The sequence below is a fragment of the Gossypium raimondii genome, chromosome 6 (assembly GCF_025698545.1).
Source record: "Gossypium raimondii isolate GPD5lz chromosome 6, ASM2569854v1, whole genome shotgun sequence".
NCBI lineage: Eukaryota > Viridiplantae > Streptophyta > Magnoliopsida > Malvales > Malvaceae > Gossypium > Gossypium raimondii.
In genome coordinates this window covers 49,124,642-49,139,809 of record NC_068570.1, presented here as the reverse complement: position 1 = coordinate 49,139,809, position 15,168 = coordinate 49,124,642, and the positions used below count along the sequence as shown (strand labels likewise).

Sequence of the window (15,168 nt, the reverse complement as noted above, 5' to 3'; positions counted from 1 at the left end):
GTTCTTTGAATAATTGGGCAGTTTGTGAGTATTGGTGTAAATGTGGGGTGTTTCTTTTTGTACTGAATGGTGCACGGTGGATGTGGATTGATGTAAAGGAAGTTTTGTCAGAGTCAGATTGTGGATTCCATGTTTCAAGAAAGTTAAGATATCGAGAAATTGGTGGTATTTTGACCTTTTCTTCTAATTTTCTTTGATTTTTCATGATAATTGTTGCTGTTTTTTTCAATTGTTTTCGGTATCGAAATGCATGGTGGTGTTTGGGATTTTTACCAAAATATTACAAAAAAATAAAAAAAATAACCAAAATATTATACTTTTTTTATTTATGAAAATAATACAAAAAAACAGAAAAAAAGGCTGCAGTGATGTGACAATACCCTAGAGGAGGGTATCCCATGGGCGGCACCAGAGGTGCCTTTCCCATAGGCGGCACCGATGGTGCCTTTCCCATAGGCGGCACCCAAGGTGCCTTTCCCATAGGCGGCACCACTTTTGTTATAAACCGGGATCTGTCCACCTGCTTCATAGAAAAATAAAAAGAAGAAGAAGAGAAAGAGGAGGTGGTGTCGGAAAAAGAGAGAAATAGAAGAGAAAAAAAAGGTATTTTTTTAAAAATAATTGATTATCTTGTTGTTATGTTTTTTTTGTATAACTTTTATTATTTTTGTTGTTAGTTTAGTTATTAAGATTAATAAAACTCAAATTGATAGTTTTAGTTAGTATTATTATTTATTAGTTTTTAGGGTTTAGATGTTACTTAGTATTATTGTTAGTAAAAACTAGCATTATTATTATGGTTAGTTATTATTTTAGTAAAACCCTAATTATTATTGTTAGTTAGTGTTATTTTGAGTATAAAACTATTATTATTGTTATTGTGTTAGTTATTAAGGTTAGTGGTTAAACGTTGTTCATGTACAAAATGATAACTGAAAAAGTATGAGCTTAATGATGAAAAATTGCATATTGAAACATTAAATTTTTTATTTAAGTAATTTATTTACTGTTGGAGATTTTTTTTTGAGATTTTTTAGTTTTGATGATTGAATATTGAAGATGGATAATAAGTTTTTTGTATGCGTTTATTTCGATGGAGTCATCTTGACAACAAGTGTTGGATGTGTATTTAAATGTCGGCAACAAATAGCAATGAGATTTAATAGAAATGTCTCGTTGGATGAAATGAAGGCAAGAATTAATGCAAAAATTCTTAGACGTTGTGGAAGAAGGATATAAAAAATTTTCTACAAGTTTCCAGTTTCAAAAAATCTGGTCAAATTCACCGAAATGGAACTTGTAGACGATGAAGACGTGGAGACAATGGTCGCTCTTTACTGTGGGAATGAGAGTGACAAGAATGCATCGATTCACTTATTTGCTGAGTTAGCCGGTATGGAGCAAAATGAAGATGTCAATACATCTGATGAAGAACATGGAGCTCAAGAACCGTGGATGGTGGCTCCAATATCATACGTTGATAGTGAATCGACTATGGGTAGGATCGGTATCGATCTGAATATTACACCCGATATTGATGTGGTTGGTGGTGAAGAAGAAGGTGGTAGCGATCATTGGGATGAAGAGGTCGATAGTGACGGTGATCCCGATGTGGACGATGTACCTGATGATATTGACACTAAAGATGTCAACAACGATGGAAACATTGACGCTTCTTCGGTCGGGGACCAGATGCGACGTATTTTGATACACAATAATCTTGGGCCACACATGTTGCTCATAGACCCCGACACAGCGTATGTAGCTGAGTTCCCGGAGTACCCTGAAATAGTTCATCCTCACGGGCTGGTCGTAAATTCTGATCATGATGAGTTATTCATAGGCCAGAGATTCAGCTGTAAAGAAGAGTGCGTATTTGCTATTAAACGGTACAGTATGAACATATCAATGGATTATAAAGTCGCAGTGTCTACTCCGACAATATATATTGGAGAGTGTTGAAAGGCAGCGGAAGGCTGCAATTAGCGAGTACGAGCTGCATTCATTAAAAGTTCTCAGATGTGGGAGATACAAAAATTTGTTGGTCCTCATACATGCACATCAACACGTATGACAGAAGATCATGGAAAACTTGATTCGAAAACTATCTATACGTGTATCATGCCAATGGTGAAGGACATGCCGACCATTAAAGTTTCAGTACTAATTACCGAGATGCAAGCACGATTCCAGTATCGAGTATCATATCGAAACGCATGGATAGCTAAACAGATGGCAATAAAGAAACTGTATGGGGATTACGATTCGTCGTATAACGAGCTACAAGGATGGATAGCTACTATGCGGGAGTACGTACCGGGGACTATCCATTGGATGTTCTGGACGTTTGATCCATGTGTGCGGGCATTTCCTCATTGCAAGCCATTTGTACAGGTGGATGGGACCTGGCTATATGGAAAATATACACAGATCCTACTTCTTGCGGTTGCTCAAAACGGCAATAGAAACGTGCTTCTGATAGCATTTGTCATCGTAGATAAAGAGAACTTCTTCCTCACTAACCTACGGAGGTATGTTATTAGCAACGATAACATTTGCATCATCTTCAATAAAGTGAAAGGTTTAATTGTAGCAATTAGGCGTTCCGGTGTGCTATGGAGGTCTGTTTACTGCATCCGTCACATTGCGGCTAACTTCCACAAAGATTTTAAGAATGCAGACTAGAAGAGACAAGTCGTGGCAATGGGTAAATGATAACCTTATATTTTCAATATAAGTTGTAATGTTTTATGTTATCGAGTTACTAGAACTTATTTTTTCTTAATACGTATGCAGCGTATGAGTTAGAGCCACATATTTTCCGCCAAAGAATGATCCGACTTGAGAGTGACATGGAGGGGCAGACAAACACATCTTTCCAACAATGGTTGGGCAGGATAGAGTTGTGGCAATGGGCTCAAATTTTTGACGAGGGCTTTCATTATGGCCAAATGACCACAAACTTAGTCGAGGGCATCAACGCTATCTTGTTGAAAATACGTCATCTTCCAATTGCATTTGTCTTTTCTGCTACATTCTACAGGCTGGCTACCTTGATGCCAAGAATGAGTCAGCAACAAGTCGACCAGATGGAGGCGAGACACGTGTTTGTCGAACATGTCAGGGATGCAATAGTTGCAAACCATCGGATGGCGAGGTCAATGAATGTAGAAATATATTCACGACGACTGGAAATGTTTCGAGTTACTGATACCATCAGTCGTCGACCTGGTATACCAACTAAGCCCTATGGAGTTGATCTCCAGAACAGACGGTGCAAGTGCAGGAGGTTCGAAACATTTCATTATCCAAGTGCGCATGTCATGGCAACGTGTGCTAAAGTCAACATTGATGTTGAACAATATGTCGATGATGTGTACACGCTCGAGTGCACATTGTGTGTTTGGGAAAATGAGTTCCCCGTCCTGCCTGACCTATCTACGTGGGAGGTGCCTCCGACGACTTTAGAGCTTCTCCCAGACAGAGGGCTACTCAGGAATCCAAGAGGTCATCCTCAATCAAGCAGAATCTATAATGAAATGGACATTAGGGAGAAATCAGACGGTAAGCGTTGTGGAATATGGAGGTTAAGTGGTCATAGTCAGAATAAATGCCCTCGACGAAAATTTCATGTTGGACAGTCGTCCGGATCGGGTCGGAATTGACCTAATGCTGTAAAATTTATATGTGTAATGATATAAAAAGTATAATTCATTAGAAATAATTAAAATTATTCAGCTTATGATTATGATTAAATTGTATCCAAATTAAGTTATAAAATAGTAAATGGCGTTTGGAATTATTAAAATTATATCGAAAATAGAGCCATTTAACCATAAATTCAGCTTTAATATAATGCAAAATTAGAATAACTAAATTTATACAAAAAAGTTTCGTGGTAAGCATAACTAAAATTAGAATAATTAAATTAGAATAATTAAATTTATACAAAAAGTACAAACTTGTTAATGTACAAAAAAGTGCCATGAACCCCTAAAATTGATGGTTCGATGGTGTGGTCCTAAGGGTATACCTATTCGGAGGTCGACGGTCACGTTCTGGGTGTTCACGATGACCAACATCATCATTTGGCGCAGGTGGGGTGTAGTAAAAATAGAGAAGAAATCATTTGGAGCAGGTCCCTCGTTCGGCATCGACGAACTTGATGCTGCGGAGGGAGTCCCATGATGCTGTGGATACGGGCCAGGCGGGTAGGATCCAAAGAGTTCAAAGTCGTAAGCGTATTCGCCCCCTGAGAAGCTCGAGAAATAGTCAGTGCCCGCCAAATCTGGATGATAGCTATGTGAATCCACATGTGAAGGTGATTGTTCCGGATCTGGCTAGGGCTCTGGCTGGGGCTTTGGCTGGGGCTCCTACTCGGGCTATGGTTCCGGATCATAATATGGCATAGGCTCCGCTTCCATCGGGGCCGCTGGGTACGATCCCCCAGGTTGTTGCATGTGCAGGGGGACTACAGTCGACTGGCCTCCAAGTATATATGGCTTCCCGCAACTATAGTACCATTGTATGTACTCTAATGATGGTTGCAATTCGGAAGCCATAACCATCTGAGGTGTTCGACGCATTCGATCGTTCCACAGCGCCACAAATTTTTTGTACTTAATGCCCCAATCCAACTGAGGTTTTCCTCTCTTATTCATGCCTTGAACTTCCCCCACCTCGCATGGCGGATCTGGGATATGTTGGATGCAGTAAAACTGTCGTAGCACCCGATCTCCGTGATACCACTCTACTACATTGAAATTTATAATTGGTGCGTTAGTGCACCATATGTGGGAATGAACGTATGCAGTCGAGGGTACCACATCTGTAATTTTCAGCCTACGGTATGGCATCCATATAAACTGCATGATTAATAACATGGTTATAATTAGCCATAACGTGTGAGTAAGATATAGACAGTAAGATGCCATGAATATTAGAATAGCAGCTTACCCCTTCCCGGGCATACTGTTCGATCATGAGTCAATATATCGGGACAATATGCGACCTACCGATACCCGGACGAATACTCCTCCTACAAAAAAATATATATAGGGTTTAGGGTTGGTAACATTAGTCAATATATTATGACTACAAAAAATGGCAAGTTATATTTTATCACCTGTTTACCAGTGAATAAACATACGGTTGGTGACTAACCGATGCCAAAAATGGCATCCGATAGAGCACCCAGGACTGCAGCAATGTGAGGCATCCGCCCATGTCTAAAACATCCGGGTTTGTAGTCCGACAAAGCTCCCGATACAACACTGCTAGAACGGCAAAGCCCCAGCTATACGAGCTAACACTGGACAAATCAGCTAATAGAGGCAAGTACATCAAATGCACCTTGTTGTTGTTTGCATCGGGCATGAGTACTCCCCCTAGGATATGCATGATGTACGCTCGAGCAGCGCACATCATCTCACCTTAAGTGGAAGTCGCTGATAATTGTCCAAATTTGGCTTTCAGCCATGTAAATTTTAAGCCCGTAAAATTTGACTCATCGTCCTCTGGCGAGTCTCCTAGGAGCTGATAACAAAGTGCAGCAGGATCTATAAATGAAGATACTCCCGTTCCGGGACTCCCGTCAATTGGGAGCCCAAGCTGCATTGCAACATCCTCCAAGGTCACCGTGCACTCCCCACACGAAAAATAAAAAGTGTGGGTCTCCGGGTGCCAGCGCTCCACTAGCGCAGATAATAAATCATAGCGCAAGTCGGAGGTCTGGATCAATGCTGCTGACCCAAATCCGGCTTGCTCCAAGTACGGCATCAATCGTGCATCCGGAGCTTTCTTTAAACCATTCACACGGCCCCTTATTTCTCGGTACGAGTCCTGATGTGTTAAATTACAGAAAAAATATTACGATAACATGATTTATTTCTATATATTACGTATATCCTTTTTAAATAAATAGAACCCGTGATTAACAAATAATAAATCATACCGCCTTATTAGCCGCATCAGATATGTACCTACCGGGTTGAATCAATGGAGCCATTGCGATGCCTGCAAGTTGAAAAAAAAGTTAGTAAAAAACTCTTACTTCGGCCATTTGTTCGTATTTTTTTCTCCGCATTTTATTACTTTAAAAAATATCATAATTTCTAATTTTATAATTTTACATTATTTCAGTGCATTATGTTTGAAATTTATTAATTTAGTGTGTTTTTAAATTAATTTAGTGTAAAAAACTCTTATTCCGCCCTTTGCTCGTATTATTTTCCGAATTTTATTACCTTTAATAAAAATATATTATTTTGTATTTTATTATTTTATATTATTTCAAGACATTTTGTTTGAAATATTTGTATTAATTATTTCTGAATTTTAAAAATTTAGTAAAACACTCTTACTTGACCATTTGTTCGTATTTTTCTCCGTATTTTATTATTTTAAAACATATCATAATTTCTAATTTTATAATTTTACTTTATTTCATTGCATTATGTTTGAAATTTATTAATTTAGTTTTTTAAATTAATTTAGTGTAAAAAACCCTTATTCTCGCCCTTTGCTCGTATTATTTTCCGAATTTTATTACTTTCAATAAAATATATTATTTTCATATTTTATTATTTTATATTATTTTAGTACATTTTGTTTGAAATATTTTTATTAATTATTTCTGAATTTTTAAAAATTTTAGTAAAACACTCTTACTTTGGCCATTTGTTAGTATTTTTTCTCTGCATTTAATTATTTTAAAAATATCATAAATTCTAATTTTATAATTTTACATTATTTCAGGCATTATGTTTGAAATTTATTAAATATACCATTTTTTAGATTTTATTACTTTCGGTGAATATACAATTTCCGTTTTTTTCTTTTTGTATTTTATGTTTTCTTGAACATATTTTTATCATTTTATTTTAATGCTATTTTTCTAAAAAAAACTAATTACAACATCCTAAATAAATTTCATAAAAAAATTCTAATCAACGTACAATGTACATACCATGAAATTTTTCATGCTAAATAAATTTCATAAAATATATATGCTAAATAAAATAATAAAACACGATAATGTACATAACATAAATTTTTACACACAAATATTACAAAAATTAAATTAATAAAAAATTACATTTTTCTTTCTTTTTCTTCCTTCCTCTTCTTCTTCTTTCATTTTTTCTCTTCTCCTTTCCTTTTCTTTCTTTTTCTTCTTCTTTTTCCTATTCTTTCCTTATTTTTCTTTCTTTCCTCTCCTTTCCTTTTCTTTCTTCTTCTTTCTTTCTTTCTTCTTCTTTCCCTCTCCTTCTCTTCCCCCCACCCACCAGCCGGATGGCCCATTATATGGGCAAGGTCACCATGGAGGGGCACCATCTATGTCAGCCTATGGAAAGGCACCTTTGGTGCCGCCCATGGGATACCCTCCTCCAGGGTATTGTCACATCGCTGCAACCTTTTTTTCTGTTTTTTGTTTTTTAGTATTATTTTTGTAAATAAAAAAAGTATAATATTTTGGTTATTTTTATTTTTTTGTAATATTTTGGTAAAAATCTGGTGGTGTTTTATAAAATACGTGCATGGGTTTTTGCGGTGGGGTCCATAGTGTTTAAAGGCCAAAAAACTATTTTTCTTGACTTGTCCAAGTTTCTTGACAAATGCATGGTTATCTTTCTGATCAATATACGTCAAACTCATTTTGTTTTAAGTGTTTTTGTTTTCTTTTTTCTGACTCCTCTTCTCGGAGGGGATGATAAAATCCATAACAGGTTTTGATAAGTTTCTTTCTTTCCTGTTCCCAGGGGTTCTGCTATTTAGATATTATCTTATTTTATTCGTTCTTCTGTATTGGATATTTTTTTTACTTTCTTTCTTTTTACTGATCTTGTTCGTTTTTTTTTCAAACGTTATTTACTTTTCTTTCGTTTCAGTTCTGTTTTTCTCTGGAGTTCCCAGGGGCCTTTGCCCATGTTTGCTTAGTTTCTTTTTTTTTTTCTATCATTGGTGATTTTTTCGATCAAACTGTGGAGGTGGTGGGTCTCTAAAGGTGAGTTTGGATGGGCGGTGCGTTTACCTGCAATTTGTAGAAAAACAGTAGTGGCGGTGAGATTAGATACTATAGTGATACTGTAGCGTGAGACAAAAAGTAAGCTAAACGCACAGCACCGCATCCTAAATTTCTTGTTTTTCGTGACTGGTTACTATTTGTATTTTTGGTCTTTGTGGGTGGTTGTGGTTTCTCTTGGTTTTTTCTTGGTGTATAGGTTACTATTGGGCGGAGGTAGGCATGTGGAAGGGTGGTGAGTTTTTCTTTCAGGGGTTTTAATCCATGATGGTAGACGATATCATTGCATTGTTAGAAAACTTGAAGTTCTCGGAGGAAGAATCGATCACGGTCATAAGTTCTAATATGAAAACCAATTATCAAGGGTTTGAAGCTTAGGCGGTTGGTAAAATAATGGCGATAGAAAAGCCAAATAGGGAGGCTATGTATAAAGTGTTAAGATCTCTATGGCTTACAAAATATGAAGTAAATTTCGTGGCTCTAAACGAAGAAATGATTATGGTCAAGTTCGGATACGTGGAAGATAGAAATAGAATCCTTAATATGATGTCCTGGTTGTTCGACAATTGCCTTTTTGCCATGTTCCCATTTGTAAAGGACAAAGAATTAGAAACCTATGAGTTCAACTTTTCTTCTTTTTGGCTGCAAATTTATAACATTCCTTTAGAATATATGGAGCGACAAATTGCCATGGATGTTGGAAAAGCTATAGGGGAATTGGTGGCCATCGACTGGAAAGATAGGAATGGAGGGTGGACCGAGGTTATGAGATTAAAAGTTAAGATAAATGTTTCAAATCTACTACGAAGAGTGGTGAGGTTAGTGGGCAAGAATGGGGTTGGAATGGTCTGTGCTATAAAATTTGAAAGATTACCGGTGTTTTGCTATTACTGTGGGATCATTGGACACACTACACAAAAGTGTAAGAAAAGAGAGGAAGTCACTGATTCCAACAACCTAGGTCTCCAATACGGTAACTGGTTATGGGCCTCTCCTATGAATCCAAATCAAAACAGAGGAATATGGAGAAACGGTATTGAGATAGTATCAACTCAAAGTATAGCAAATGATACTAATGAAGAAAGCAAATCGGATACGAGGGAATAAGATGGAAAAAAGTGTACAAAAAGGAAAGGGAAAAGAGTACGTTGAAGATTCGATGTCTAACTCTCCGATGGAAAAAAGAACCACAAAATCGGCACGTAAGGGATTACGCCGTTTCAGATGTAAAAGAAAAAGACAAAGGGTCACAAATGGAGATAATACGAATGAGAGCCCATCAAAAAGTGTTCGTAGAAGACTGTTAGACAACATATCATCATGTAAGGCAGTGGCTGGCGACCAGCCCCGTCAGTTGTAATGAGGTTGTTTAGCTAGAACTGTCGAGGGCTTGGGAACCCTTCGACAGTTCGTGAACTGAAGCAACTTCTCGCTGCAAACAAACTAGATGTGGTATTCCTATGTGAAACTAAGATTAATACTAACAGTTTCAATCGTATTCGTGATATTTGTAGGATGTCGGGTTGTCTGGTGGTAAATTCAAACGAGCGAAGTGGAGGTTTGGCCATGCTGTGGAGGGATGGGATTGAGGTGATCATTCAAAGTTACTCTAATATTCATATTGACTCGATTGTGCAAATGGAAAATAAGAATTGTTGACACCATTTTTTTGTGAAAACGGAGTCGACTTGGATTTTGAAAATGAAAGAAAAAACGAACACGGGAGTCGCCACCAATCTTTTTTGATGAGGTGTGATTGAGTCACCTCGAAAAGTTGTTATTTTAATAAACTATTTAATTTATTAAAACAACGCTTTTTGGTCTACGAAAGTAAAAAAAATGGGTTCGGGAGTCAGTTACGTACGAGGAAGGGTTAGCACCCTTGTAACGCCCAAAAATTGGTACCTAGTTGATTAATTAACGTCTTAATGTCGAAAGTTAAAAATTCGAAAGGAAATTTAAAGTACGATCCATTTTTATTTAATGTCGTTTGTTTTAAAAGAATTTGCTTGACTAAATTAAAACGAAGATTAAAGACCCTCTTGACTCGAGATAACAAGTGTCACATCCCGTAAGTTAGGACACGGCGCTTGGGGAATCTTGAGAATGAGCTTGTCTTTAATTCTCATCGAAGCTTTGTAAATTTTGAGAACTAGAAGGGTATTTCGCTATTTAGATTTAGCGAGAAAATTGAGACCCCGTGAGTTAGGGTACAATTTCCCAAATTTCCAAAATGCGAAATATTGCTTTGTTTTAAAACTTTTCCTTTTTTTAATAGCGACCACAATGTTTGAATGAGGTACATTTGTTTTATTTGTGAATGGAACCTCACGTCAACGAGTGGCAATAATATGAGAACAAAGAATCAAATTATAACGTACTCCATCATGTTTTAATAAACAAATAAACGAAATGAAATAATTGAACAAATAAACAAACATACAAATAAACAAATAAACCAACAACACCACATGCATCATTTTAATACATCAATATTAATAATCCAAATAAATGAAACAAAATGATAGAAACAATTTTACATAGTTAATAGTCTAAGACAAATAATTCAGGAAATCAATTTGAGATGAATGACAAAATACCCCAAACAAACCATATATGAAACCAAGAATGAATAATACTAACATAGTTTAAAATAAATAAATAAAATAAATAAATAAAACACAAAACAGTATCTTTTCTTTATTAAAAATAAAAGATAAAAAATTAAAAAAGTTAAAGGATAATATATATGGTAGTTTAAAAAAATAATGTAAATAAAAATTTTTAATAAATATTAAGTGAAACATTTAAAATAAATAATATATGTAAAACTTAAAATGCATAATAATAAAAAGAAGAGCTCTTTAAAAAAATAACAAATAAATAAATTAATAATAATTTAAAAAAAAAGAAATAATAAAGAATAACAAATTAATTAAATGAAATAGGACGAAATTAAAATCGGGCCCAAAATCCGGGGTTTAAATTGCAAATAAATAAAAGAGGGTGATTCGGGACTAAAATGAAACGCCCTCAAAGCGCGAGGGACCTTCAAGGAAATATTCCCCAGTCCTAAAGCGCGGCATTTTACCGAAGGGACCGCATGTGGTCTAAGGATCAGATTGAAATGGAAGAAAAATTCGAGGCCCAAATCAAAAAGACCAAAAAGGATCAGATCGCGCTACATTGAAAAATCGGAGGGACTGTATACGCAAATAGCCCCTCAGGTCAGAAAACGCGCGGATCCTCCTTGTGGGTCGGGTCGACGCGCGGATCCAAGGGCAAAACGACGTCGTTTTAGGGCCATGGTGGCAAGCCCTAAACGACGCCGTTTAGGGAGTTTATAAAGACTCAATTTTTTTTTTTAAATTTCATTCTCATCCCACCTAAAAAAAAACAAAACCAGCAGACCCTCTCAGCACTCTCCCCTCTCTCCTCCGGTCATGGGGTTTCGGCCATGGCCACCACCGCGGCGCCGCCGTGGCCGGTGGCAGGCGTTGCGCAGAGGGCGATTTTTCAGCCCGTTTCAAACCCCGTTTGGAGGCCGAGCGTTCTTAGCTCGAATGCCGAGAGGAAGGACCCTTCACCCCGCCTTTAGAGCCGATTTCAGCGACGGAGAGGTCTTCGTCGACACGGCCGAGGGGCGCCCAGGTATTTTCTTCCTCTTTCTCTTTTAATTTCGTAGATAAAATAAAATAAATGAGAAAAAAATAAAATAAAATACAATAGATTTCTAACATAAAAAAACAAATATCACCTTCAACAACAATCAAATCTTTTCTTTTGTTTTTGCATTCAATCAGTTTTTTTTTAAAAAAAGAAGAAGAAGACAACACATTGATATTTCATGGCTATAGCCGATTCTTAAAACCCCTAAACTTCTATTTTGTTGTTTGCGATTTGGATTATGCTTGTTTGTCGTTTTCTGCTTTGTTGCTTTCTTTTTGCAGGTGGTGTCAGAGGTTGGCGCGGTGGTAGAGGCGTGCGAGCAGGAGCGGCAGAGGCGTGGGAGGCATGCGGCTAGGGTTTTTTTTCTTTCTTTTGGCTGAAAAAATTTTGAAGTTTGTGGACTAGGGTTATGTTTAGTTTGGGCTTTTAAAAGTTTTGGGTTTGTTGGGTTTTTATTGTAAATGGACAGTTTATTATTTTTTGTTGTGGTATTATTAGGCCCCGGGCAAAAATGGGCCACTACAAGAATTATGTTCGATTTACGGGCTTCTATGGTCAAGCTGATCCGAACCATAGGAATCTGTCCTGGGATATGCTTAGAAGAATTGGTAGAACAGTGAAGGAAGACTGGATCGTGGGAGGGGACTTTAATACAATTTTTGATGATGATGAGAAGAGGGGGGAGGAGAAAACAGAGGGTTTTTATGGAGGACTTTAAAAATGTTCTTGAGGAGCTGGCCTTGGTGGACATAAAAACTTCAAGGGGCTGGTTCGCTTGGATTAACAATAGAGATGGGGACGCCATGGTAAAAGAAAGACTGGACCGGTTCGTTCTTTCCTCTATGGCTTGTAGCGCTTATCCGTATATTGATACCAATGTTATCTGCCAAACTAGTTCAGACCATAAGGCGGTTATGCTAGATACTTTAGGTAAAAAGCTGAAGGAAGGTCGATCCGAGGCTCTTTTTAAGATTTGAAGCTTGCTGGGCGAGGGATGAGAAAGCCAAGAAAATCATAAAAGACAGATGGTGCAACTGCAGTGATAGCATTGTGAAGAAGATGAATTGTGTCCGTGATTCTTTGGGGCCTTGGCAGTTTAATAAATATAATAAGAGAAAACATCAAATCAATAAGTTGTCGAAGAAGCTTGATGACATCATTGATGCGCCGAATGCGCAAGCCAACCTCAACAGTATTAAGGAGACCCGTCTTAAATTGAAGAAGCTTTATGAGGAAGATGAGATTTACTGGGCGCAAAGATCTAGAATCGGCTGGTTAAAAGAGAGTGACAGGAACACTAAATTTTTCCATATGAGGGCTACGAGTAGGAGGAAAAAGAATGATATTGATAGACTGAAAGATAGCAGTGGGGGCTGGGTGTACAATAACCGAGACAAGTGTCGTGTGGCTAGGGACTATTTCATTGATCTGTTTCAGACAAGCACGAATATTGTCAATAATATGGATATGAGTTGCATTCCAAAGTGTGTTAACGAGGAGATGAACAAGAACCTTACGAAAAGCTTCACTGATGAGGAAATCCTTAGAGCTTTCAACCAGATAAACCCGAGAAAGGCTCCAGGTAGTGATGGCCTCCCTGGAATTTTCTTCAAAGAAAATTGGGAGGTCGTGGGTAAGGATATTCCCTCCTGTTGTCATGATTTCTTAAACGCTGTGGTTGATATGTCCAGCATAAATGAAACGATAATTGTTCTTATTCCAAAAATAATGAACCAACGGATATGACTAATTTTTGTCCGATTAGTTTGTGCAGAGTTTTCAACAAGATCATTGCTAAGACTATGGCAAACCGTTTAAAAGGAATCTTACCTATGTGTATTAGCCAAAATCAAAGTGCCTTTGTTCCTGGCAGAATGATTTATGATAATATCCTTATTGTGCACGAATTGATACATTACTTACAGAGTTCAAAAAATGGTCCGAACAAGGGCCTTGTGGTGAAGCTCGACATGAGCAAGGCGTATGATCGGGTAAAGTAGAATTTTCTTGAAGATGTGATGAGAAAGATAAATTTTGACATGGTGTGTATTAATTTAATTATAAATTATGTGTGTTCGGTTAAGTATGTGATAAAGTGTAATGGTTGCCTTTCGGATCCGATTATTTCAGAGAGAGGCCTTCGACAAGGGGACCCTCTCTCCCCTTATCTCTTCCTTTTTTGCATGGAGGCATTTTCACAAATGCTTCTCTCTGCTCAAGATAGTGGGATTATAAGGGGTGTTATAACTAGTATGAATGAGCCGAATATTAATCATTTGATTTTTACCGATGACGCTCTCCTCTTTATTAGAAATAAAAAAGAGGAAGTTGAAGCTTTTATGAATATTTTATATGATTTTGAGAAAATGTCCCGAAGAAAAATTAATTTAGAAAAATCTATGGTTTATTTCAGCCCGAACACCCCTACTATTCAACGTGAGCTTATTAGCAATATGCTCCTAATGACGGTGGTTGAGAAGTTAGATAATTATCTTGGCTTACCGTTGCATATCGGGAAAAGGAGATCTTTACCTTTTAAAGACATTCTTAATCGTCTTTCCTCTAGAATTAACGGCTGGTCAAAACGTCTCCTTTCGTATGGAGGTACAGATGTTCTCATTAAATCTATTCTTCAAGCCTTACCAAGTTATGCCCTGTCTATTTTTCTTGCTCTAAAGGTGTTATTGAAAACATGAACTCGAGGATTCGTAGAATGTGGTGGGCGTGTAAAAATAAAGACCGAGGTTGGGCGAAGATGGCATGGGACAATATATGTTTTCCTAAAGGCATGGGGGGTCTCGGTTTTAGAGACTCGCATCTTTTTAAACTGGCTCTTCTCGGAAGACAAGCTTGGAGGCGTCTTACTAATAAGGATACGCTTTGCTATCATGTTCTCAGCTCTAAATATTTCCCCGATGGTAATCACACCATCTCTTTAGCTCCAAACATGTTGATAAACCGTCTGTTACTTGGAGTAGTATTGCAACAGTTGTTCGAAGTTTAAGACCAGGCTTTGGGTGGCTGGTGGGAAACGATAAAAGTGTGGATATTCATAAAGTTAATTGGGGTTTTGAAGGACTTAATGGGGATGCGTTTATGTGCAATAGGGAGCAAGTGAGCGAGAAGAAAGTTTATGAGCTGTAGATTCCGGCTAGTAAACGCTGGGACAGGAATAGGGTGAATGATATTTATGGAGAAACTTTGGGGAACCAAATTTGTAATATCCCGATCTTTTCTCACTGTCCGAATGATGTGCTTGTTTGGTTTCACAGTCATCATGGCACTTATACTACTAAAGTCGCTTACTCCTGGCTCATTCTCAAAAAGATGGGCATGGGAGCTCACCGGTTCTTCTGGAAAATGATCTGGAAGCTTAAAATCATTCTCAAGATTCGAATTTTTGCTTGGAGAGTGGGTCATGAAATTTTGCCTACAAATTAAAAAATTACGTCTATTCATCCTTTGATGAATCCGGC

At 37.3% G+C, this 15,168-nt stretch overlaps 1 protein-coding gene across 1 annotated transcript; it reads left to right on the top strand.

Annotated features, from left to right (window-relative positions):
• Nucleotides 1-11,416: 11,416 nt before the first annotated feature.
• On the top strand, nt 11,417-13,442 carry LOC105774741 (uncharacterized). The gene is made up of 2 exons (XM_012597301.2): nt 11,417-12,048; nt 12,191-13,442. Exon 2 carries the CDS (start codon nt 12,752-12,754, stop codon nt 13,436-13,438), a length of 687 nt encoding a protein of 228 aa, XP_012452755.1. The 5' UTR covers nt 11,417-12,048; nt 12,191-12,751; the 3' UTR covers nt 13,439-13,442.
• The last annotated feature ends 1,726 nt before the right edge of the window (nt 13,443-15,168 follow it).